At 52.7% G+C, this 25,456-nt stretch overlaps 8 protein-coding genes across 8 annotated transcripts; 5 read left to right on the top strand and 3 right to left on the bottom strand.

Moving 5' to 3' along the window:
* Nucleotides 1-114: 114 nt before the first annotated feature.
* aarA (L-aminoadipate-semialdehyde dehydrogenase) lies at nt 115-5,005 on the top strand. The gene is made up of 4 exons (XM_073696734.1): nt 115-629; nt 689-3,962; nt 4,041-4,365; nt 4,431-5,005. The coding sequence occupies exons 1-4, from the start codon at nt 258-260 to the stop codon at nt 4,729-4,731; spliced, it is 4,272 nt and encodes a 1,423-aa protein (XP_073546657.1). The 5' UTR covers nt 115-257; the 3' UTR covers nt 4,732-5,005.
* BDV59DRAFT_60459 (carbonic anhydrase) lies at nt 5,006-6,664 on the top strand. The gene is made up of 2 exons (XM_073696735.1): nt 5,006-5,291; nt 5,895-6,664. The coding sequence occupies exons 1-2, from the start codon at nt 5,279-5,281 to the stop codon at nt 6,521-6,523; spliced, it is 642 nt and encodes a 213-aa protein (XP_073546656.1). The 5' UTR covers nt 5,006-5,278; the 3' UTR covers nt 6,524-6,664.
* A 719-nt stretch (nt 6,665-7,383) lies between these two features.
* BDV59DRAFT_60461 (aldo/keto reductase) lies at nt 7,384-9,002 on the top strand. The gene is made up of 4 exons (XM_073696736.1): nt 7,384-7,768; nt 7,823-7,973; nt 8,028-8,384; nt 8,437-9,002. Exons 1-4 carry the CDS (start codon nt 7,737-7,739, stop codon nt 8,941-8,943), a joined length of 1,047 nt encoding a protein of 348 aa, XP_073546655.1. The 5' UTR covers nt 7,384-7,736; the 3' UTR covers nt 8,944-9,002.
* A 320-nt stretch (nt 9,003-9,322) lies between these two features.
* Nucleotides 9,323-10,387, bottom strand: BDV59DRAFT_60446 (uncharacterized protein). Its single transcript, XM_073696733.1, has 2 exons — nt 9,870-10,387; nt 9,323-9,793 (listed from the first exon to the last, which is right to left on the bottom strand). The coding sequence occupies exons 1-2, from the start codon at nt 10,351-10,353 to the stop codon at nt 9,483-9,485; spliced, it is 795 nt and encodes a 264-aa protein (XP_073546654.1). The 5' UTR covers nt 10,354-10,387; the 3' UTR covers nt 9,323-9,482.
* Nucleotides 10,388-10,864: 477 nt separating this feature from the next.
* Nucleotides 10,865-12,033, bottom strand: BDV59DRAFT_194056 (zinc-dependent alcohol dehydrogenase family protein; the record flags this gene model as incomplete). The annotated part of the gene is made up of 3 exons (XM_073692334.1): nt 10,865-11,776; nt 11,830-11,849; nt 11,910-12,033. The coding sequence occupies 3 exons, from the start codon at nt 12,031-12,033 to the stop codon at nt 10,865-10,867; spliced, it is 1,056 nt and encodes a 351-aa protein (XP_073546653.1).
* A 378-nt stretch (nt 12,034-12,411) lies between these two features.
* BDV59DRAFT_181205 (uncharacterized protein) lies at nt 12,412-15,229 on the bottom strand. Its single transcript, XM_073690193.1, has one exon. It carries the CDS (start codon nt 14,499-14,501, stop codon nt 12,741-12,743), a length of 1,761 nt encoding a protein of 586 aa, XP_073546652.1. The 5' UTR covers nt 14,502-15,229; the 3' UTR covers nt 12,412-12,740.
* A 1,523-nt stretch (nt 15,230-16,752) lies between these two features.
* On the top strand, nt 16,753-18,670 carry BDV59DRAFT_60354 (DUF409 domain protein). Its single transcript, XM_073696732.1, has 3 exons — nt 16,753-17,388; nt 17,451-18,069; nt 18,122-18,670. The coding sequence occupies exons 1-3, from the start codon at nt 17,034-17,036 to the stop codon at nt 18,522-18,524; spliced, it is 1,377 nt and encodes a 458-aa protein (XP_073546651.1). The 5' UTR covers nt 16,753-17,033; the 3' UTR covers nt 18,525-18,670.
* Nucleotides 18,663-25,414, top strand: BDV59DRAFT_181201 (proteasome activator BLM10). The gene is made up of 4 exons (XM_073690192.1): nt 18,663-18,988; nt 19,129-19,611; nt 19,668-25,065; nt 25,130-25,414. Exons 2-4 carry the CDS (start codon nt 19,196-19,198, stop codon nt 25,190-25,192), a joined length of 5,877 nt encoding a protein of 1,958 aa, XP_073546650.1. The 5' UTR covers nt 18,663-18,988; nt 19,129-19,195; the 3' UTR covers nt 25,193-25,414.
* The last annotated feature ends 42 nt before the right edge of the window (nt 25,415-25,456 follow it).

Raw genomic sequence — 25,456 nt, 5'->3', positions numbered from 1 at the left:
TCATCAGCTCCCCGTCGCGAACCGCTTCGGGACTAGTTCCCTGCGCATAGTTATGCAATATTATATAATGCTGCATATGTAATATTATACAGAAGGCGGTGAGCCCGCCGTTGTGTGGGGTTTCTTTTTGTGCTGCGAAATCGGCACTTTCGATCTGCCCCTCCGAGTCTTGACTCATACAATTTGACCGTCTCCTCCATCTTCCCCCAAGTCCAATTGCAGCTGCGACGCTTTCAGGCGCTTCGTTCTCTGCAATCATGGGTGTTGAGGCCGCCTCTCTGCAGGAACGCCTGGAGCGATGGGCTCAGCGACTCCAGAACCTCACGGTTTCCCCTCTAACTCGTGACTATCCCGACAATCAGTCGCAGGAGCTTCCCAAGAGGGCAATTGAGGCCTTTGAGTCCATCAAACTCTCTTCTGATGCCCAGTCCGGTCTGAAGAAGCTCGCGGGTGATTCAGCGGGCTTCACCGTCTTCCTGGCCGCATATGTGGTTCTTGTCGCTCGCCTCACTGGTGACGAAGATATTGCCATTGGCACTAGCAACGGCGATGACGGCCGTCCATTCGTCCTCAGAGTCTCAATTGATGCCTCCGAGACCTTCCGTCAACTTTATGCCAAAGTTCAGGATGTATGTGTTGACCGGAATTGTAGTCCGCGTTGATCACTTCTAATCCGATCATCTCCTAGGCCTTCGACCAGGGCTCTTCAGATATCGTGCCTTTAGGCAGTCTGAGGTCCTTCATACAAGAAAAGACCAAGTCAGAGCGCCCTCCTATCTTTTTCCGCTTCGCCGCCTACGATGCCCCCGCCGTTTCTCAGGAATACCCTGCCAACACCTTCGAGACGACGGATCTTGTGGTCAACATTGCTCCTGCGACGGGTGCCACGGCACAGACAGAGTTGGGAGCCTACTATAACCAGAGATTGTTCTCAAGCTCTAGGGTTTCTACCGTCCTCCACCAGCTGGGCCAGATTGTCCAAAATGCAACCAATGACCCGGAGCAGGCCATTGGCCGGATTGACTTTATGACGGAAGCACAGCGGGCTCTTCTTCCGGACCCGACTGCTGATCTCAAGTGGTCTAAGTTCCGGGGCGCTATCCATGATATCTTCGCGGATAATGCCGAGAAGCATCCGGACAAGCTTTGCGTGGTCGAAACAAAGTCTGAGCAAGCGCCCCGTCGTCAATTTACCTACAAGCAAATCAATGAAGCGTCAAACATTCTGGGACATCACCTAGTCCAGTCCGGCGTTGAGAGGGGCGAGGTTGTTATGGTCTATGCCTATCGTGGCGTTGATCTTGTGGTGGCCGTCATGGGTATCCTAAAGGCCGGCGCAACTTTCTCCGTCATTGATCCTGCCTATCCTCCTGAGCGTCAATGTATTTACCTTGACGTCGCCCGCCCCCGCGCTCTTATTAACATCGAGAAGGCCACCAAGGATGCTGGTGAGCTTTCAGACACGGTCCGATCTTTCATCAACGAGAACCTGCAGCTCCGCACAGAGATCCCGGCTCTGTCCCTTAGGGATGATGGCTCCCTTCTAGGAGGATCGATCGACGGCCAGGATGTCCTTGCTAAGCAAGTGCCTCTGAAATCCCAGCGTGTTGGTGTTGTGGTGGGCCCGGATTCCACCCCTACCCTGTCTTTCACCTCGGGCTCCGAGGGCAGACCTAAAGGTGTTCAGGGACGTCATTTCTCTCTGGCCTACTATTTCCCCTGGATGTCAGAGACATTCAAACTTACTCCGGATGATCGATTCACTATGCTCAGTGGCATTGCCCATGATCCCATCCAGAGAGACATCTTCACACCTCTTTTCCTTGGAGCTCAGCTTCTGGTTCCGGCTCGCGAGGATATCCAGAACGAGCGACTCGCCGAATGGATGCGTGAATATGGTGCCACTGTCACTCACCTTACTCCCGCTATGGGTCAGATTCTTGTCGGCGGTGCTTCGGCACAATTCCCAGCTCTTCATCACGCTTTCTTTGTCGGTGACATTCTGATCAAGCGGGATTGCCGGTCTTTGCAGACTTTGGCCCCGAATGTCAACATCGTCAACATGTACGGAACCACCGAGACCCAACGTGCTGTTAGTTATTACGAAATTCCCAGCTACTCGAGTAACGAGGGCTTCCTCGACACCATGAAGGACGTCATCCCAGCTGGCCGGGGAATGGTCGATGTCCAGATGCTGGTTGTGAATCGATTTGAACCCAGCCGTCTTTGCGCTATTGGAGAAGTTGGCGAAATCTACGTCCGTGCTGCCGGTCTCGCGGAAGGCTATTTGGGAGCTCCGGAGCTGAATGAGAAGAAGTTCCTGACCAACTGGTTCGTTGATCCCCAAACGTGGGTCGAGAAAGAGAAGGCCGAATCTCAAGGCAAAGACGAGCCTTGGAGGGAGTTCTACGTCGGCCCCAGGGATCGTCTGTACCGTAGCGGAGATCTGGGTAGATATACTCCATCTGGTGATGTCGAATGCTCTGGACGTGCCGATGACCAAGTCAAAATCCGTGGATTCCGCATCGAGCTCGGAGAGATCAATACCCATCTGTCTCGCCACCCAATCGTCCGGGAGAACATCACTCTGGTGCGAAGAGACAAGTTTGAGGAACCCACACTGGTCAGTTATATTGTGCCTGACATGTCCAAGTGGGCCTCATGGCTGGAAGAGAAGGGCCTCAAGGACGATGACTCCGCTGAAGGAATGGTAGGAATGCTCCGACGCTTCCGTCCTCTGCGTGAGGATGCCCGAGAGCTGCTGCGCAGCAAGCTTCCTGCTTATGCCGTGCCGACAGTATTCATTCCTCTCAAGCGTATGCCTCTGAACCCCAACGGAAAGATTGACAAGCCTGCCTTGCCATTCCCGGACACGGCAGAGCTCAGTGCAGCGGCTCCTCGCCGCAAGTCATCTGTACTCCAGTCACTCTCCGAGACTGAACAGGCCCTGTCCCAGATCTGGGCACAGCGCATTCCTAATATCACTGCTCGTATGATTGGCCCTGATGATGCCTTCTTTGATCTGGGAGGTCACAGTATCCTGGCGCAACAGATGTTCTTTGATTTGAGACGCAAGTGGCGTGGCATTGATATCAGCATGAATGCCATCTTCCGTTACCCTACTCTCAGAACATTTGCTGGGGAGATCGACCGCCTGCTGAGTGGCGAATCCTTTGCTATTGATAACAACGCAGCTGGTACGGCTGCTGCTGCTGCCACTGATGAGCCCGATGATGAGTATTCTAAGGATGCCCGCAAGTTGGCGGAGACTCTTCCTCAGTCTTTCCCCGCTCGGACGGAGCCCCTACTCTCTGGCGAGCCCACCATCTTCCTTACTGGTGCTACTGGGTTCCTCGGTGCGCACATCCTTCGTGATCTCCTCACCCGCAAGTCTCCCTCCGCCAAGGTTGTGACTCTGGTCCGTGGCAAGAGTGACCAGCAGGCTCTCGACCGTATTCGCTCCACCTGCCGTGCTTACGGCTTCTGGGATGAGTCCTGGACGAACCGGCTGCAATGTGTCTGTGGTAATCTGGGAGAGCCACGCTTCGGCCTCTCCGAGGCTGTGTGGAACGACTTGACCGAGCGCGTTGATGCAGTCATCCACAATGGTGCTCTGGTCCACTGGGTCTACCCCTATTCGACTTTGAAGCCCGCTAATGTTCTGGGTACCATTGATGCGCTAAAGCTCTGCGCTTCTGGCAAGGCCAAGCAGTTCTCGTTCGTCAGCTCTACCAGCGTTCTCGACAATGACCACTATGTTGAAGAATCGGAGCGGAGCATCGCTGCTGGCGGAGCCGGCATCAGCGAAGATGATGACCTCGAAGGCAGCAGTGTCGGCCTTGGAACTGGATACGGACAGAGCAAGTGGGCCGGTGAATACCTGGTGAGAGAAGCTGGTAAGAGGGGCCTGAAGGGAACTGTTGTTCGCCCCGGTTACGTCCTTGGTGACTCCAAGACCGGAAGTAAGCTACCCCAGTCATGTTTCTGCGTAATCCAAGCGTGATAGCACGAGCGATGAGCTAATTTTCTGCACCCTCCAGCCACGAACACCGATGACTTCCTCATCCGAATGATCAAGGGATGCATTCAACTTTCTGCCCGTCCTAATATCAACAACACTGTCAACATGGTTCCCGTTGACCATGTTGCTCGTGTTGTCATTGCCGGTGCTTTCCAGCCCCCTTGCGAACCGATTGGAGTGTCGCAGGTCACTGGACATCCGCGTCTCCGTTTCAACCAGTTCCTGGGTGCTCTCCAGCTGTACGGGTACAACGTGCCCCAGGTTGACTACATTCCGTGGTCAAAGCTGTTGGAGCAGTATGTCAACGATGGCGAGCACGACGATACTGAATCGCAACACGCACTGTAAGTTCGAGCCCCGTGGGACTGCTACGTACGATATCATCCTAACATTGTGTTCTCTCCTCTAGTATGCCCCTGTATCACTTCGTGACCGCAGACCTTCCGTCCAACACCAAGGCTCCCGAACTGGACGATGTCCACGCCGCTGCCTCTCTGCGCGCTGATGCTGCTTGGTCAGGCGTTGATGTGTCTGCAGGCGCGGGTGTCACAGAGGAGCTTGTGGGACTTTACGCCTCATATTTGGTGTCGACAGGCTTCCTGCCCCCGCCGTCCGGTTCGTCGTCTAGTCGCCCGTTGCCGGCGATTACACTCTCGGACGATCAGAAAGTTGCTTTGGCGAATGTTGGTGGCCGCGGTGGTAGCTCATGAGCATGATCTACGGTATATTTTATTTATGATTGCTTTTAGGTGGATGACTTATCTTCTTTTTTCCAAAAAAAAGCTATTATACAGCATGAAGTGTGGTTAGATGGCTAGAAGGTGTATATATAGTAGCGATTACTAGAGCAAGACAGAATTTTGCCCGTTTTTCCAGATATATTGCACACAGGTTAGTATAGTCCAGCCCCTTTTAGGACCTATTAGTAGGAGCGAGTTTATAAAAATGATGAAGGCCCCCATTCCGGAGTAAATCATTAAATCCAGGGTCATCCCATGCTAGGCGTTAATAGAGAGCCCCCACAGAAAGGCAGTAGTCAGAGCATCAGGCAACGGAGGGTGGTTGAGAGTGGGTGGCGCATCGGCCGACGCTTCCCGGTGAAGCGGGAGGTCGCGGGGGGCTTTTCCCATCTTATATAAGAAATGCCAAAACCGTTGAGTTTATCGTCTACCACCATCCCCGGTTCCTGTTGATATCCCCCTTGCAATCAGTATTTCCAACTGGCAAACTCTTCTTACCGGTCAGATTGAAAGCACCATGGCATCCTCAGGTACGTGATGATGGTTTTTCGTCCGTTTGCCCCTTCTTGGCATCCTCCCTCATCGGCACCCACCTTTTTTTTCTTTTCCTCGTTTCTCGCTGCGTTCCTGTAAACTCTCCCCATCCCATCCACACGATCACAGCTCGGTTCCCCTGTTCTCCTCTGCTTTTCGTCGCGGGCCCTATCGCGCATCGTTTTTAGACGAACAGTTGTTGCTGGCCTGAGAAACGGTCTTCAAGCGCATCTGAGGGTTGGCGTTGACCGCGGGAAAATTTTCCCCCAACAATTTGGCTTCAAGTCTTTGACTCACAGCGACAACGCGCACTCTTCCCCTTCTGCCTTCAACGATCACCCTTCAACATCCTTTTCTTTCAAACCCAAAAATCCCTTTGAGCACCATGAATTTCACAAGGCTGGTCCCCCAGGTTCGGGCATTCTCGCGATCACTATCAACGGTCCGAGGGGCTCTGGGCCGAGGGGAAGGCGTCCATTTTCCCTCCGTCCGAATCACGCCGGAGACCGGCAATGCCCAGCAGCGATTCCTATCCAGCTCTGCACCATCGTTCTCGAATCAACACAGCCACTCGTCGGATGGTGCTAATTGCTGCCCAGATCGCTTCAACACTGCCTTGCAAAAGAACAAGGAATGGGCCGATAAGGTCTCCAAGGAGCAGCCTGACCTGTTCCCCCGGCTGGCGGTTGGCCAGTCGCCCGAGATCCTCTGGATTGGATGCTCGGACTCTCGCTGCCCGGAGACGAGCCTTCTCGGCCTGAACCCCGGCGATGTCTTTGTGCACCGCAACATCGCCAACATCCTGCATGCCGGTGACCTCAGCTCTGGGGCGGTGATCGAGTACGCCGTCCGTCACCTGCGCGTTAACCACATTGTGCTCTCGGGCCACACCAGCTGCGGTGGAGTGGCCGCCGCGATGGGCAACAAGCAGCTGGGCATCCTGGACCCGTGGCTGCTGCCTCTGCGGCAGATCCGCCAACGGAACCTGTCTCTGCTGGAGTCGCTCTCGCCGGAGGAAGCGATGTTGAAGATGGTCGAGCTCAACGTGCGGGAGGGCGTGGAGATCTTGAAACAGAAGAGCGTGGTCTTGGAGGCGATACAGGAGCGGGGCCTGCAGGTGCACGCTCTGATCTATGACGTGGGATCTGGTGTACTTCGCGAACTGGACACCGATGAATCGGAGGAGGCCATCAAGGCCCGTCTGGTGTCCTTCAAGACGGAGGCGTAGGGGTGGTCAATGTTGAGGAGTCGAAGGGGACGGAAGGAGTTGGGTCGGCTTGGTTTTATTGTCGTTTCAGCGAGATATGTGTTCTGTTAGCAGTCCTTGTGCCCATACCCTGCGTGAGAGGAGCGATGAGTGGTCTATATATCGAGATCTGATGATAGATGATTGTGGGGCATAATCGAAGATTCATTAGGGCAGTGGAGATTTTGTCGGTGTATGGTTAGTATCATCATCAGGATGAATATGAACGCAGCAAGAGTCGCAAGCGTCGGATTGGCACAGCATCATGAGGGTAGAAGTAATGGTTGAAAAAAAGACAGGGCGGAGGAGAGGGACGAAGAGGAGGAGAAGAGAAGAGGAGAAGATGAAAAAGCGAGATGAAGGACGACTGGACTGGAGTCGTTCTGCTGCATCGCGATTCCCAAACGGGAAGGCGACGACCGGGCGGATCCCGCACTAGGCCGCATGGGGACTAGCTGCGGCCGAGTCGGGTTTTTGTCGGTTTTCATAATTTGCACAATTTGTCAGGTGATATGTGCATATAATTATCCTTGCCCCTCCATACTAGGAACAATCGAAGAGTCACGTCACCTCTGTGCTCCAGTATAACTTCACGTCCCTCTGCTCACCAGGCAGTTCATCACGTCGATCCTAGTATTTCCTCTCATGAAGCTCAATTGATCTCCAAATCACCCGCACCCTCAGTATACTCGTCTAGCCATATCTGTTGTACCGTACAGAAACAATCTACAATCTCAAAATATGAATACCCCGCTATTCTCACTACGATGTCAACGTTGACTTCCCCGATGATCTACAGCCTACTATGGAGTGCAGGCATCAACTAACGGGATCCGACTTTCTGGCCCGACGGTCGGCACTCATCGGCTCTCGTTCCCCATCGCTTGGGATGTTCGGCAGATCCGCGCCCAAGCTTAATAATCCTGGGGAATGTCTCCAGGACTTCGACGAGATGCGGAGGCTTTCTGGTTTCTTTCCTCCGGAACAGTTCATTTGATTCTATCCCTTTTCTTCGTCGTCTATCATAGTAAGTCCCATCCCTTTGGGCATGGCCGTGCTGGGATAAGTACTCCTGCGGCGTGGCCGGCCCCAACCCCACTTGCCAGAGCTAGCTCCCAGCGATAGCAATAAACGAAGGCGACGAAACAGACCATAGCTAACCCATTGGCGCAGCTATTCACCATCAACCGTCATAATGGCTACCGGTAACCAAATGGAGTTTAACAAGTACGTGTTACCCGGCCTCAAGAGACCGCTTCCTATCTGACACAATGACCGCAGCCTTGGAAAGTCCGGCCTCAAGATCTCCAAGATCGTGCTGGGCACAATGTCCTATGGCACCAGTCAGTGGCAGGACTGGGTATTGGACGAGGACAAGGCTCTCCCGCTGCTCGAGCATGCCTACAACGTCGGTATCAACACCTGGGATACGGTACGTCCTCGCCCTCCGCCGGCGCGACAAACCCTAACCCACGCCCGTTACTAGGCCGATGTCTACTCCCATGGAAAGTCCGAGGAGATTGTCGGAAAGGCCCTGAAGAAGTACAACATCCCCCGGCACCGGGTGGTCATCATGACCAAGTGCTTCTACGGCGTTGACGACGAGGGCAAACTGCCCCCAATTGCGGCGTCGGCTCGCAACGACGGCTACTTCGTCAACCGCGTGGGACTGTCCCGCAAGCACATCTTCGATGCTGTAGACGCCAGCATCCAGCGCCTGGGCACCTACATCGACGTGCTGCAGATCCACCGGCTGGACCGGGAGACCCCGCGCGAGGAGATCATGAAGGCGCTCAACGACGTCGTCGAGAGCGGCAAGGTGCGCTACATCGGCGCCAGCACCGTACGTTGATCCCTCTCGCACACTTTCAATGGCACCGCTAATGCAAGTCCAGATGGCCGCCTGGGAGTTCCAGTCCCTCCAGAACATCGCCGCCCGCAACGGCTGGCACCAGTTCATCTCCATGCAGAACTACCACAGCCTACTGGGCCGCGAGGAGGAGCGTGAGATGATCCCGTACTGTCTCGATGCCGGCATCGGGCTGATCCCGTGGTCGCCCATGGCGCGCGGCGTGCTCACCCGGCCGTGGGGCGCGCGCTCGACCACCCGCGAGGCCACCGACGGCGCGCTCAAGGTCCTCGTGCGCAACCGCGAGACCGAGGCCGACAAGGCCATCGTCGACCGCGTCGAGGAGGTCGCCCAGAAGAAGGGTGTCAGCATGGCCCAGGTCGCCATTGCCTGGTCCCTCAGCCACCCCATGGAGAACCCCATCCTGGGTCTCAGCAGCAAGGAGCGCATCGATGAGGCCGTTGCCGCTATCAAGGTGAAGCTCACCGAGGAGGAGATCAAGTATCTCGAGGAGCCTTACATCCCCAAGACTCTGTCTCCTCTGGAGCGGTAAGGTGGTGATTGATGTATATATCTAAGTAGTAAATGTATATGTGTCGGATTTACTTGGCCAGAGTCTTTTCTGTTCTCATGCGCAACCGCGCCGCTTTTTGGTCATTGAGTAGACCCGAGCACCACCCGAGCGGCCTGAGGCGATCATTGACTGGGAATACCCGCATCTACGTCGGTTTTCCGCATCGGGCACAGAGCTCATAGGAACAACCCCAAGCACCCTGGAAGGTAGAAGGTCCTAGGAGCATCGAACAACACTAATACTATCTATGATGCCGCTGCGTGGATCTGAGCGAACCGAATATTCCACGGTTACTGCCCCCGAAGCTACCTGGCAGAACATGTTGCATGGGGTAGTAATCTGGTCGCTGGTAAAACACCCTTTTTATGTGCTTCGTTGTTCTATTGTTCTTTTATTTAATGAGCTTCCTTCCCTACGGTTTACATGTCTTTCCACACCAAAAAATATGTATCGAAACTGAGCTTGAACAGGTCAAAATTAGATCTTTCTGGCCAAATGTTCCAGCATCGCGTGCAAATTTAAAAACACAGCATTAAACTCAGCGGCAAAGCCACAAGAAGTACACTCCGCAGGCTTAGATGCATGGCGTTGGCACCGATACCTTTCTTAGTACTATCACTGATAGCAGTTTCCGCGGCGTAAGTATAGTACAGGCTAGCAGCGGTCTGTGTGCCTAGCAAATCGGCAGCGGTGGTACTAGGAACACTTGCAGCGGAGTTGGACCTTGCCCATTCCAGTACGAAGGGGTAGAATCCCGTTGTCTGGGGTCTGGCACTACAGTAAGAGCTGGATACGGCGCTCACATAGCTCTCGGGGAACCAGTGATAGCCTCCAGACGAAGTTAGCTATGTGGACTTAAGAGCAGAAGTGCAGTGCAACGAAGGGCTATTTTGAAGGGAACGCACCCTCAATCCCACCATGTTTTTCAAAACACTCCTGACAACCGATGGATGAGTCGAAGAATGGATAGACATCACAATAACATTGTTGTTGAACGTCCCAGTCACCCGAATAAGCCTGGATACCTTCGAAAGTACCATTTGTGTTTCGAAAGTGGCAATTGGCATTAATAGCTGCCTGCCGCTTACACGGGGGTTCGTTGATCAAGTAGGTGGGCTTTGTGGTGAGGGTTGAAGTCGCTTCATCTCTCTTGTCATGATCATGGTGCGGTAGAGGTCTAGAGGGCAGGTAGCACTCATTGTAGAGGTCAATGTCGAGGTCTGTAAGGCCGGAATACTGGGAGGACACAAGGTAGAATTTGGAGATATACACGGCGTTCGGGAAGACGGGGTATTCTTGTGAGCCAGTGTAGAACGCTGTGCTGCTGGATGATGTGCTTGTGCTGAGAAGCGCAGCATTATCATATGAAGGAGTTGATATTGTTGCCATGATGGATGGAATTATCCAATTACCAGAACTGGTCTGTAGAGAGCGAAGCAAATAAAGAAGCGGTTTTGTTGGGGCTGTCACGGGATCGATACATTTGGTTAGAGTACTTGCTAGGTAGCTTGAAGTAACTGGATTGGGTATAAAGTGAATCAGAACTGCTTACCAACCTATATAGAATTCAGGACATACTCTAGGCTCTATATCAACGACGTGCAACTCGAGGGAGTTAAGCAAGACCCTGAACGTTACTGAACAACTCCCTGCGGTGGCCTCGTAAGGTGCGGCATCCACAAGGGAAAGTCTCAAGAAGTCTCGAAAATCAATTCCGTATAGGTCATATATCCCATGCCATGTACCTTAGTCAGGCCCTCAAAGCTCGAATCTTTTGGAATACACCTATTTGTAATCTGTCGATTCATGAGGTATAGTTACTTGAGAAAAGTCGCTCAATGAAGAAAGACAAGGCAATATATATTGGTTGTTGCTCGTCCCGTGTCCCTTTCAGTTGCATCTAATCAATATTAATACAGACCTTTCCTCGGTGCCTCCCTGAGTCCAAATATGCATAGGCTTCCTTGAGCTGTTCCAGTTGGAAAACATCCGGGTCTATGACTGGGCGAAGCTTTTCCGGGTTTGCCTCAATCGCCTGGCACATTTCTTCCATCTGGAGCCGACTGCCTACCCACACACCTCGCGCTGTGAACAGATTTGTCCAGCAATTGAGCAAGCTAGGCAAACCTTTTCCCGGACCTCCGACATTGCCAACAATGCAGATCACCCCGTCGAGCCCGACACTGGCGACGCTCTGTACCATTGAGTCTCCGCCGGCTACTTCAACAACATAATCAACCCCTACCCCGTCAGTGAGCCCCTTCGCCACGGAGCCCCATTCAGGGTTTTCACGGTAGTTGATAACATGGTCAGCCCCAAGTCTATTCAGAAGCTCCGACTTCTCGGCTGAGCTCGTCGTTGCAATGACCCTTGCCCCAACCGCCTTGGCGAACTGGATGGCAAAGACACTCACTCCTCCTGTGCCTTGGGTTAAAACCCATTGTCCCGCTCGGAGAGGCTTCCCCGATAATCCAAAAAGTGCATTCCAGGCGGTCAAGCCTGCGCAGCTCAGGGTTGCAGCCTCCGTGAAACTCAGGCCTTTTGGCATTGCGACGAGCCCTTGCTCGTTGAACGCGCCAATCGAGCGTAGCGTTCCGTCTACCGAGCCACCGAGCCCGATACTGGCGGCTTGTGCGCACATCTTGCCGCCCAGGTAGGTAGGGTTAATGATGGTAACGACATTATCCCCGGGTTGAAATCGAGTAACATCTTTGCCCACAGCTAGGACTGTCCCCGCACCATCTGAGCCGGGGACAACGTTGGGCTTCAAGGCAAAGGGATATGTGCCCTTGGGGATCATCAAGTCCCGAAACTTCCGGCTTGATTAGCTTCATGGGGAGGATACAAGAGGATGACGGGTCGTACGTTGAGGGAGGCGCCCCGAACTATGTATCGCAATTAATGTTGCTATACGTGACCCTTTCACACTGGGTTCCATCACTTACGCTTGACTAGAACCTGATTATCGCCGAGGTTGGGTACCGTCTGTTCGGTGTATTTTAAAGAATCGAAACCACCATGGCCTGTGATGTTCCACTGTTTGGTGGTCCAGGGGACTGATTCATTCATGCTGGATGTACTGATTGGTGATGTTCACGGCTGTATCTACAGCTCAGTTGCGATGAATATGGAGATGCAGATGGTGGTTATGTGTGGTTGAGTTCTTACCTTGTATATATATATCCCCAAGGAGACACTTTGGATTACGGAATGCTTGCTCATGATCCATTATTACAAAGTAGATATTAAAGTCCTCTTTGCGGGGTATTTGTAAGCAACAGCATCCTTCGAGATCCTTCATGGCGAAGGTCCTATGCAGAACGCTAAAAGGGCCAGGGTCCGAGACAGAATGGCGGATGATTGGGGAGTTGTTGTATCATCACTACCAAACAGTCAGACCCCACCCGATACAGAAGAGCCATGGACTCCGGAAGATGACTTCGTATAGTGAAAATACATAGTTTATTTTGGATATGCATTGAGTGCAAGGCATTCTCGGGACAGTAGTACATTCGACAGTATCTACGCTGCATTCAAACTCGTTATACACATATCTTGATATGGTCACAGTAAGAGAAAGAAATAGATGGGATAGAGGCGAGATGCCATGGGTAATATCAACGCCGTCATGCAACGTTCAAATCAACCAGTGATGAAAGTCCAGGTGAATATGAAAATATGACCTCTGTCTAGGTCGGTAGAAAACAAAACCCATCCTAAGCCAAGTCTAGGTAGGTGGCAACCAACATTCATCGCAGGGCAAAGCTCCAGGCTTTTCAATGGCCACTGCTTCGTTTCATAAAATCGAACCAACTGCTGAACCGGTGGCGGCGCTTGGCTTTGACAGGGAGCACCTCTGGATTTGGGCTGGTATTTTTACTCGTTTTCTCATAGGGCTCGTTCGGTTGCCGCGACGAATCGTAGTTTTTTGCGAGAGGCCGGTCCCCTGGTGGAACAAAGGCCGATTCAGTCTGGCGTCGAGCGCCATTTCTCGCCGGCGTTCCGGTTTCTTGGGCCGCGAGGCTTGACACAGGGGATGCCTTGCGATCCGGCGCCTGGGGTAGCATACTATGTCGGTTGGGTCTGTTGCTAGCCCCCGACGCCCGTCGGTTGGATCTCTCGATGAATGCGGCCCCGGTTGAGTTCGACCGTTTAGATAGGCTACCGTATGCAAGGGTCCGATCGGACATCGTGCCATTCCATGGCATGGTGTTTGAGACGCCCAAAGGTCGCCTTGTGGGCATTCCGTCTTGCTGGTTTTCTTCACCCACAGGGTCAAGGTCATTGTCCAGCTTGGGCGTTGTCGGGGAATGATGGCGCGACGCAATCGGCGCGCAGATCGCCTTGGAGTTGATCGCAAGGGCATTGTCATCGTAGTGGAAATTGTGGGACCATCCCTCCCGGAACGCCACCCATATACTCGTGATGATGATCAACGTGCGCAGATTGTCGTCGGTCGAGTGCGTCTTTCGCTCAGCGGAGGCTTCCATTTCGGACCCATCGCTGATTACAGACATGGCTGATGATGGCGGCGGGACAGAGGTCGGGGTTGTCGGCATCGAGTACTCGTCGAACACTTCGAGATAGTTGCGGGTCATGGTGGCGATGACTGGGTGACGACGGGTGTTGGGGTTGATGACACTGAACGTAAACCGCTTGGTATCCTCTGCCATCGGAGAGCCAGACGGTGCAGAGACGCGTCGATTCCTTGTACCGCGTTGGACCCAGCGCAGAACCTGGGGTCCCTGTTCGGTGTTGGCGACGAACTCATACGACCCGTTGGGTAGGGGTGTGGCCTCCCACACAGGTCCATGGTTCAGACAGATTTCGGCCTTTCCCTTTGCGAGAGCATCCTCCTTGAGGAGCTGGCAAATGGTAGCGACAACCTCGCGATGTTCGCCGTGATCCTCGCCGGAGTGTAGGAACCGGTGTGGAATATCCCCACCTTTCCGCTCGTATAGATCGCTGGTGACGACGATCAGATCGTTTGGGCCCAGTCCTTTCTTTCCTCGGAAAATCGTGGGAAATTTGCGGGCGAGCCGTGGCAGGAATACGGTCGACGGGAGCACGTCTAGGACAGGCAGCGCGCGGGGCGTCTGGGACACTCGTTGGAGTTGGAGGAGTAATTTAGGGCGGAGTTTCAGTCGCTTATGACGCGCGTGGGCAGCTGGGTGAGCTAAATGGTAGCAGGTCTTAGGGCGGGACGATTGTTTCCTAACTGATTGTGAGCGGGCGATCGGGGGCCGAGCTAAAACAGGGCCAGCTGTCGAAGATTCGCCATCACTGGATTCCCCAGACTCCTCTGGGGTGATCGACATGGCCGGTTGACGTGCTTTATGACGTACGTCGCCTTCGACTCCCTTATGCCGGTTGTAAAGAGGGGACAGGCCGAACGACGGGAGCGTGGTGAAGGACAGAACAGGCGGAGTGGAATGGCGCGACGCAGGAGAGAGTTGGGAATCGGGCGGAAGGTTACCTCCTCCGTCACTCTCGTGAGCGGCTGCTGCGGCTGCTGGCAAGCCCAGGTTAAACAGCATTCTTTGGCGATAAGGTGCGCGGGCGGCAGTGCAAGTCCATCGACTCCAGCGGCATTGACAGTGACGGGGTCAGCGTGGGCGGGTTGGGAGCAGAGATGTGGGGTGGGCGAAGGGACCAGATGGGCCGATGTTCACTGACGTCCTCTGCCTATGCAAACGGCGGCGAAAATATCCGATAAGTTTATGCCCGCAGGGAGAAGAGGAGGGACGCAGCAAGGAGTTCGCAGAGGGACAGATTGATGACGGGAGTTTCGCATGTGACCAGCACAGCAAACGAATTGAACCGATCGTTACTCGTCGAACGGAAGATGGACCAGTAGAGGAAACCGGAGATGAGAAATGAGAGCGGATGAGAGAGCAAGGAAATTGGAGGGGAAGGTGGATGTGACACAATGAGACAATGCCGCAGGATGGCTGTACTTGGAGTATACGGGGGAGTGGACGGATGAAGGACGTAAGGGGTGGGAAGAAGACAAAAGGGAATGAATGGACGACAAAGATCCTAGAGGATGAGGACTCTACCTGGGTAGGTCGAAAGAAGAATGACGAGGAATGAGAGTGGAATGTGGGAAAACGTCGACGGCGAGAGGGCGAGAGAGACGCAAATGGATGATTGATGGAGATGGCGGTCAGGAATCCAATGCACGGAGGGAGAACTCGCCGGAGTTACACTTCAGGAATTGAAATCTTCCATGACCCAGTTCCACGAGGGGGACATGATGCAGATGTATGTAGCTAACCAGCTAGTTCGATCGAGTAAGCTGGGATATTTCTACTTTTTCTCGCCTGATGGACGAGATCCGCCCAGGCACAGTCCACCGATGCAGCCACCCATGGTTTCCTTTCGCGTTTATGCCGGCATGCAGTTTAGCGGGCGATCCTCGTATATTACGCCCCAATACATCTAGTCACCGGGAACGGCAGACAGGATTACCGTACCAATACCTCGTTCCGTCGGCGACCCGAAGTCCCGACACTCCGTCCGTCCCATGGAAATCCCACTGCATACTTCGTAGGGCAGAGCATGACCGATAGGCAACGACATACTCTTCTGGTTCGGATCCATCTTCCCTCGTACTCGTTTTAGACCCTTCCCATTCCATCCTCAAACCTCTCTCCCTCTCTCTCTCTCTGTCTTTTCTCTTCTTCATCGCCACCCAACAGCTCATGATCTATTTTCGTCCATGCATTTCCATGCTCTCATAAGCTCTCCCGATCGGGACTAATCACTCAGCCATGGTCTCAGCCATGTACCCTGCGAAACTAGTTATCTTGGCCGAAACGGATAGAGTAATCATTGAGTTTTTGGATGTCCAGAGCTAGAGCAAGGTTTTGAGAGTGGAGTTATGGGCCTGGGAGCAGCTGATGGCAAAAATTTTCCTCCCGCTGACAGCGACTATCACTAATCGAATCAATTATAAGACTAGTTCCATACGATCACGCAGGACGAGTCCAGCGGATATTCAACGTCCAGCTGGTTGGCCCAGCTACCTCCACCGCCATGTTCGACGGCGGAATATGATCATATCATGACACCGCCACGCCTCGGCTCAGTCGATACTGGAGTTCGTCAGCCCCTCCAAATGCACTAACTACTGCACGCTACTCTCCGTCGGTACTCCCCATGACAAATTAAACAACACACGGATTTCCCTCTCTCCGATTGCCGAGAAGATCTTTCCACTTGCAGCCTAATTATTCCCAGCAATCATCACATCCTTATTCGTGGATCACCTATGCAGTACAAACTACGTGCAGATGTCGTTCTCGGACTCGGGCCGTGGCTGATCATTAAGACTATCTACTGCGAGATTGTTATTGCAAAACCTTTCGTCACAGTCTTCGGCTTAAGGAGGGGGGAAGGGGACGAAAACTTGAAAGTTTCCTCAACCTGCCTTGCCTTTGATGTCATTGTCATCCGGTGGATTCCCAAACATGGATCCAACGGGTGTCTCGGGATCCATCCATAAGTCTACGTAGGTAGGGCTGAATCATGGACCCAAGGATTGCACACGTATTCTTAGCACTTGGAATTCAGCCGAGGTACAGCGTATTTATCTTTCGTCTTATCTCTTGCTGAAATGAGGGAGCGGTCAAGTTTTTCTTGTCCAGGGGCATAATATTGAAAGCCTAGAAGGCCGAGCAATCCCCTCTGTTGCACTAAGCCCTCTGGCAACCGAATTGAGCTTCTTGACAATCCCCCAAACAGACCATCCAGGTAATGGAACAGTAATCGGCGATCTTGAACGCCGAAGTCACGAAGTACGCAGTGTACATGCTGAGTAAGCGCATCCTCCCTATCAAGTTATGCCGAAATCCGACTTGCCCGGCTCCACTCTTGGCGCCAACCTCGGAGTGCCCGTAATACCAGCTCATCCATCATATCAACCCTATCCTACGATGCCTTGCTGTGTATTCGGATAGCTCCCGACCGGAGCACTTTCGATTCCCATGTACTCACCTGCTTGTGGAATTGGCATAATCACTTGATCGTCGCGAATTATCGGCTGTGCTCCGCTGTCGGCCCCGGCGATGAGCTCCAAGGCAGCACAACCAGCGCCTGCCTGGTTATTACTGAACCCTGACCACCCGATCAAGAGCCTCTCCATCGCATTTTGTCTGTGGAAATCTCTCTTACTAGTGGCTCTTGTTTGCTGTCCTGGTCCCGGTTATGACACCTCCACAGGCCTTCTTTCTTACCTAGTGCCCGGCGCAGCTGATATCAACACACAGCAACCTGTATCTCACCCGCCGCTGTCAACCCTCCTGAAACTCGTTAGGTGGGATGCAATCTACTTTGTTCACACCGCTGAAAATGGCTATGTTTACGAGCAGGAGTGGGCGTTTGGATATGGGTATTCTCAGGTCCTATCATTCCTCGTCTTTGGTATTATCTTGTCTACCTCGGACTTTATGCGCCATGTATATCCCGATGCTAATTCGGAACAGTTCTCCGTCATTTTGGTGGTGTGAGTGGTGTGACTGCGGTCGCCCTTATTGCGATTGCCCTGTCTCATATAACCCATTTCCTCTCTGTCCTAGCTCTCTATAGACTCTCGGTCAACGTCTTTGGGCAGGGCACCACTGCTCGGAAGCTGACCTGCTTTCTTTCCGCTGCATTCCATATTGTCTGTCCCGCGGGTGCTTTTCTCTCCGCTCCCTATGGAGAATCTCTCTTCTCTTTCCTCAACTTTTCCGGGTTCTACGTTTACTCCTCCTCGTTGCTTGACGATAATGCGGGGCGGACGCTAATCAGCAGCATCAAGCTACTCATAGCCGCGGTCCTCTTCTCCGCAGCTACTACTGTTCGCAGCAATGGGATCCTCAGTGGATTCTTATTTGCATATGATGCCATTCTACTTCTTCAAAGAACACTCTTCCAAGGTCTGTCGAGGCATGCCTGCCTTCGCTTATGCGTGACCGTCATTGGTGGCTGTATAATCGCCGTCGGGATGATCTTCCCCCAGGTCCTGGCTTACGCCGACTTCTGCCTGGACGTACAGACCCCTCGACCCTGGTGTGGGAGGTTGATCCCAAGCATTTACGGATGGGTCCAGAGTTATTACTGGTCAGTAAATGAGCGATTGCAATGGTGAACGCTGCCTAATTACAAAAAATAGGAATGTGGGCTTCCTTCGATACTGGACGATATCGAACCTTCCCCTCTTTCTACTCGCTATTCCCATGCTGTTTACTCTCTGTCGATCGTCTGTCTGGGCGCTGTCTCCATCCAAAGCTGACAAACCCACGTCATCAACGCTGTCAGCTTCGTTGCTTACCCGACTAGCTGTCCCGCAAGGTTTGCTGGCCATACTAGCTTTTACCAGCTATCACGTCCAGATCATCAACCGAATATGCTCTGGATACCCGTTGTGGTACTGGTATCTTGCGTGTCAACTTGTCCATGACCGCCGCGAGCCACATCGGAAGAGGAAACTGGACTGGGGCTTCGTTGTCCAGGGTATGGTCGTATACGCCGTTTTCCAAGCAGTTCTCTTTGGTTCCTTTCTCCCTCCGGCTTGAAGGGCTCGACGTCCGAAGGGAGAGCAAAAGCCCACGGATGTGTAGGTACATGGAGCATTTTATTTGTGCATATGATCAAGCCATAATTAATTAATTCCTGCACAAATAAAATAAATGCAAAATACACCATAGCCGAGTCCTCCCTCCCGTCCACATGGGGTACGTTGGTCCGCGAACCTCCAGGCTGCCATGCGGTTACGTAGCATTATGTCATCATCGATCTGACAAACCCCAATACGACCTCCAACCGCCTCTCACGGCTACGCATGAGCTTCAATTAGCCCCCAACTTCAAAGCTGCAAGAGAGTACACAGGAGCAGCTTGTCCTGGATTATATTTCTGCAGTGGAAGGATATATTACCTGATAAACCCCTTCTTCTTGTGATCTGACCTCTTTGGTATTGCTTTGTCGGCCGCGTTGCGAACTGAAACCTAATCCATCGCCCATGCACACGGGACTGACAGTGAGTTGCTCCTACCATCATCACAAAGAAAAACTACACATCCAAGACACGCCTGCTGTTTGATATGCATGTCCTCGTCATCTGTCACCTAATGAACTGAAGTGGTTTCCCAAAAACGTGCTGACGCAGTTGTCTCCCAGAGCTCTACCCACCCTCACGCTCCCGCTACCTCCGCCCAGCAGTAACCGACAGACGGACGGCACGACTATGGACCATACCGGCCCAAAGGCTATTCTGACGCACAATGCGCATGAGATATCACGGGCGACCTCTCCAGGTGGCGAACCTGTGGGGATGAACGGGGGTGAGCCCAAGGCACGTGTGCGCCCGCGCACTTACCCATATTTCAGATACCTACCATATACGCCAGAGGATGAGAGCGAGAGAGAAAGGAGCCTGAGGGAGATACTGAAGCATCTCTACGTCGCGGTTGAATCCGGGGACTTCAGTCCCGGTGCTGTCCACTGGACGCGAGAGCTCCGAGGATGGCTGTCGCTCAAGTTCGATCCCACGCGTACAGAGCGCATCAATCTTGTGAAGCTTTACTATGAACTGTCTCTTGCTCCGGGAATAGATCCCAACATATCCGATCGATTTGCGAGCATGTTCATGCTGCTTACAAAGTGGGTAGATCTTAGTCGGGGTGGCTATTGTGGGGGTTGTGCTAACGTTGATCCAGGCGCAAGCATTACCTCCGACCGGTCAAAGACTTGGTGCTAGATTGGAGGCCTCTGTACAGGGAAATAAAGGCCTTCGTCTTGCCCACCGAGTCTGGCCTAGTCCACTCCACCAATCTGAAGCGAAATGTCAAGACCCTCACGAAGCTGTGTGCGTTCATCCAGCTGTATGTGGATCCGTGCGAGCTGCCGGCAATGTTAGAGGAGTTCCTCCCTCATTACACAACGTCGTTCTCTGAAGGTGCGTTCGTCGTCGTTGGGCTGATGAACCTGATGCTCCCTACGTCCCCTCCGCCGGACTCCAGGGAGGATCTACTGCCCCATCACTATCTGCCCACGTATTTTCATCTTTGGTCTCTGGTCAACCGCTCAAAGACGTTCGACGTAACCTTCCTCGATTTCCTATCTCGACTAGCCCGAGATGCGCTCCCTGCTGGCCATATACCGTTCTCTGAACACGGTATTTTCAGCAAGGAGCAGTCCGCGCTCATATTTACCGCCATTTTGAGGTTGCTAGAGATTCCGGTTGGGCAGTCCACTTCTCCCTACAGTGCCCTCGTCGATATTTCATCTGGCCTGGGCATTATGCTGGATCGCGACTCCAGAAAACACCCAGTAGCACACCACATTGCCCGGTGGATTGTCATGTCGCTCTCGCCGGCGTGTGTGGATGCGAAGGAATCCATCTTGACGCAGCTTGAAGGTCTTATACAGGCCGTGGAGACTTTCTTCCATCCCTCGAACTCTGGAGGCTGGACAAAGACACTGTCTCAACTGGTCTATTATCTGACTGATTTCTTCGTGATGCGCTGGAATCGTGAGCAGAGTGGAGAGATGGATGTCCCGCCAGACAGGAGGCTCACAGAGCCCTTGAAGCGGCGGTTCGTCCTCTGCCTGCGTGATGTCGTCTTTATGGGCATCTATGCCAAGAGTGGCACCGCTATGAGCTTCTCTCTATCCACGCTGCAAGGACTCGCCTTCTTGGAACCCCAACTCATACTCCCTGGTGCTCTGCAGAGGATCTACCCATCGCTTCAGGGTCTTGTAGAAGTCCACCGTACAACATCTTCGCTCCGAGCCCTTCAAGTGCTTACGCGGATCATTTCCCGGACGAAAGGATACCGCTGCCATATGACGACCTTGTTGGGGCTGACACTGCCTGGCATCGATGCCAACGATCTTGAGAAATCTCTACATGCGTTGACATTCATCCAGTCGGCATGCTACAATATACCGATGGCTGACTTGACCAAGGGCAGAGAAGATGTCAACTGTAACATGCTAGCGATGCAGTGGATTACGGGCGAAATGGAGCGGATGGAGGAACAAGGCGTTGAAGTGCAGCTGAACTACGATACGGAGCTGGATGATGCAACAGAAGAGATGATCCTTCGTTCTTCAACGTGTGGTTTCGGCGATTTCATCGTATCGTTCCTTGGTCGTGTTTTCACACTCCTGGAGAATTTGCCTGATGTGAGCAGGGTGCGCAACGGATCTCCTGAGGAAAACATTGTGAACACCCTACCTGCAACTTTCATGCCTCTCCTATCTTGCCTCTCCCCGGAGTATTATGACATTGCTTTGTCGAAGGTGGTTGATTTTGTCTCCAACCATGTGATCCACCAGGCACGGGATGCGATGGCCTTCATTTGCAACTCTGTGTGCAAGGTTAACCCCGAAAAGGCTTTGAAGCGCTTTATCCCTGTCTTGACCCAGGCTATTCGTACTGAGATCGACGACAATGGCGCTGGCTCTACTAGGACAACCGGAACCGACGTTCTCCCTCGTGATCGTGGTCTGGTCTGGAATGTTAGTATGCTGAGCATGTGCGTTGTCCATGTAGGGGATGCTGTACTGGCTCACAGACAAGACCTCTTCGACATCGCTGTGTATATGCAGCAGAAATGCAGAGGTATCCCGACAGTGCATATCTCCAATTTTGTCCACCACTTGCTTCTGAATCTCACGGGTACATATACCGCCGATTACTCGTTGTATGAGCCAGAGGTCGTTGCTCAAGGCATGCGGCCGGAACTCTGGAGCTATCAACAGGATCCAAAGAGCCTGACTGTCAAGTGGCATGTTCCCAAGCATGAAGAACTCCAGTTCGCGGTCGATCTATTCCAAAGCCAAGCAGAAACTGCTTTGAATCAACTCACGGCTTTGACCCACGAGACCTCCAGTGTGAAGAGAGATGGAAGCGGCAAGGACTGGTCGGACGAGGTCATTCGGAACTTAGTTCTACTGCGGCTCATACTTGCTGGTGTATCTGTGCTGTTCGATCCAAAGGCAGCCTCACGAACAAAGCAGAACGGGCTGAATGGCTCGGCTGATGTGCATATGGCGGGCGCTTCAGACCCCGCGATTGATGGTACCGCAAATGATGATCCTGATTCTTCTCTAGATAGTTCCGATGAGGGGACTATCCGTGAGACTTTCACCTATCCCACCGGCTACCCATTGGAGGAGTCTGACCCTATGTACACCACCATTCATGACATCCGTGAGAAAGCAGGATGGGTTTTGCATGAAGTACATAGGTTCCTTTCTGACAAACAGGAGGATGACGTGCCTTGCTTCAACGCTCTGTACTCAGCATACAGGTCGTGGTTTGTTGATGTGGGTATCGAGAGATCTGCACATGTGTTGGACAGAGTGACGCGTCTTCTTGCTGCTGATATTCACCCTTATAAGATGAGCGGTGTTCGGAAGGACTACCCACGTCCACTGCTTATTCGAAGGGCAAACGTGTACCATCTGCAGCGCCTGAGGCACAACGCAGCTCCTCGGCGTAGATCTCGGCTAGATGAGATCTTACTGCTAGATATTGCTGAGTCGTGCGTCTCGCTCTATACAGAGACTCGTCGCAATGCTCAGAGCGCCGGCGAGTCCGCTCTCAAGGCTGTCTGGGGCGCTCGACTCCTGGTCATTCCCCCCCTCCTCAACGCTTTGCAAAAAGGAGTCAAGGAAAATGATTTCGCGAGAATCAAAGGCGCGCTCTTTTCCCTTCTGTTGAGCAGCGTCACGAAAACCGCTGGACGTCATTGGAAATATACCCCCACCTTGGTCAAGACGTTCATCGATGCAAGTGCGGTAGATAAACCGTCTGTACAGAGAATCTGCTCTGGTGCTCTCTATCAAGTCATGGAGTTTGGCCGTGCCATGGACAGAATGGCCATACTTGATCAAAAAATCATCGAGGCGATTGCTCCAGATGAAGATGTCCAAGAGCAAATTACTCAGAAGCGCAGTAGCCTAAATCAGAAGCGAGCTATCATTGAGAAAAAGAAAGCTGAGCTCGCGGAAGAGTTAGTAAACCTGGCGAAGATATCTCATTGGAAGGTTGCCAGTCGAGCTGCCACTATTGTCATCACCATGGGCCTCAGGTTCGATTACATAGCCAGCGAAAATCTTGTCGACCTGGTAACTCTCGGTTCGATCGATGATCATCCTGGCTTGCGTGGCATGTACTCTCAGGCCCTCATTGCATTGTTCACCATGGTGGACGTTCGCGCCATTTGCAACCACGACTACAAGAGCTATATCATGGGCCAGCAACATTTTCCTTCAAAGATAAACGTGGCTACCAAACGCTATGATGAGGGGTGGACTGATGAGTACTTGGCAAACTTCGCTAAGCCGGAGGCGGAATACTACGTGGACCATGATTTCCCTGGATGGTTGGTGTGGGCAGACAGTATGCCTGCATACAAATCAAACGTGGCCCGTGATATTGAATACGACGAGATCGAGTGGAAGGTGCGGAGTCATATGGGCAAACTATTCGACCGCAAATGGTTTTCGACATTCTTCAAGTACCTGAAGCAAGAGCCACGCGATCCTTCGGCTGACAAGTTCAGAATGCCTTGCGCTATGATGTTGCTGTATACCTTCGAGTTGATGCTGCGAGATGGGCTTACGACCGCCACTTTCAAGGACATTCAGGAAGAAATCGAACTAGTCTTCGAAGATGGCAGCGATAAGCATCAGCACAGAGCTACATCTGAGATCCTTGGGGCTCTGATAAGCTCCGTCGCGGACACCAGTGTGGAAAGGCGCACTCTAGTGTGGGAATATGCTTTCCCCATTGTTCGAAAGGTTTTCAGTGATGGATTGACCCCCGAGAATTCTGGCTACTGGACAACATTCCTCCACATGATTCTCCAATGCCGGGATCCACGCAGAGCATGGCCACTGGTTGACTGGCTGGCAAGTTTCCGGTTGGATATGTCTACCAATGCCGCTTTCAAGGAGAGCTCCAAGATCAATCTCCTACACCAGGCAATCATAGACGCCGGTTGGCATTTCCAGCTGGAGAAGCCGATCATTGACGATTTCTTGGCCCATCTGGACCATCCCTACAAGGGTGTCCGTGAGGCAATGGGTCAGACCATCGCTACGGTGTACCGCACGAGATATCATGAGTCCTATGCCGACGTCAAACGCCTTCTTACAGCGCAAGAGTCCGCGTCCTCGGTTGGTACATATCCGTATCAACCTACCGAAGAATTTACCAAAATGATCAATGACATTTTTACTCGGATTGAGACGTGGCGGCATGAACGGACGCCCGGTCAGCAAACGCCGTCATCCTACACGTCCGGTAGCAAGACGGTCCTTCTTTGGCTTGATTCCACGCTGTCATCCCATGAGTGTACACAGCTTGTACCCTTCTTCCCAAATGTATTCACGGGGCAACTGTTGCACATGATGGATATAAAGGAAGACCCGGAACTTCAGTCTTTGGCTTACCACGTCTTCCGCCATCTCCCTAACATCCCTTACCCTGCCGAGGAGAATTCCGGGTTTATCAAGTCTCTTATTCACATTGGACGCACTTCGCCTTCCTGGCACCAACGCCTGCGAGTTATGATCAATATTCAGATCATCTATTTCCGCCGTCTCTTCCTTCTTTCTCCTTCGGATCGCGACAAGCTATTCGAGTGCGTGGCAAATATGCTGGAAGACCCTCAACACGAGGTGAGAGTTGGCGCGTCAGCTACGTTGTCTGGAATGATCCGCTGCTCGCCCGTGTCGCTTCGAGAGGAGATGGTCGCCCGTTTCAAGCAACGATTCACCCATATTCTTGTGGAGAACCCTCTGCCCAAGCGGCCGAAAATGCTTCGGTCCGGCATTTCTACCCCTGCATCCTCTGGAGCCGGAACACCGACACCTGAGCACACGCGACTCATCTTAACCAGGCACGGAGCCGTTCTTGGTCTTGGAGCTCTTATCCAAGCATTCCCCTACAATAGCCCCCCGCCCGCATGGATGCCGGAAGCCCTGACGACGCTAAGTGTGCGTGCCGCAGGTGACCCGGGCATCGTGGGTTCAAGTGTGAAGTCAATCATCAGCGAGTTCAAGAAAACAAGACAAGACACTTGGCATATAGATGCAAAGGTGAGTCATTTGACATATGAGCACGTATTCCCATGTGGTTGCCAACAGCTAACACTCGACATAGGCCTTCACTTCGGACCAGCTGGAGGATCTCTCTGGCGTGCTCTGGAAGAGCTACTTTGCTTAAGGTAGTATGGGGACGATAGAATAATGTAAAGTTCAATGATACCTCTTGCCGGTGTACAGAGCCAGAGCTGCGTGTGTTCCTGGGTGGTGGGCACTTCTGCCTTTGTAGTATAGCTGAAAAATTGTTGATTGCACGATATCATTATGGAGCAATATATGCTGGATCCAAGCTGTTGAGAACGATTTGCCGAACAATCGATGGTGGACTATTTCTTTGGAGATGACTTCTGTCTTGCATGAAGAAAGTAAATACTGGCTGTAACTT

This window comes from Aspergillus ambiguus (genome assembly GCF_047715705.1).
Source record: "Aspergillus ambiguus strain CBS 117.58 unplaced genomic scaffold BDV59scaffold_22, whole genome shotgun sequence".
Lineage (NCBI taxonomy): Eukaryota > Fungi > Ascomycota > Eurotiomycetes > Eurotiales > Aspergillaceae > Aspergillus > Aspergillus ambiguus.
The sequence above is the reverse complement of the archived record's forward strand: the minus strand, read 5'-3'. Positions and strand labels throughout refer to the sequence as shown.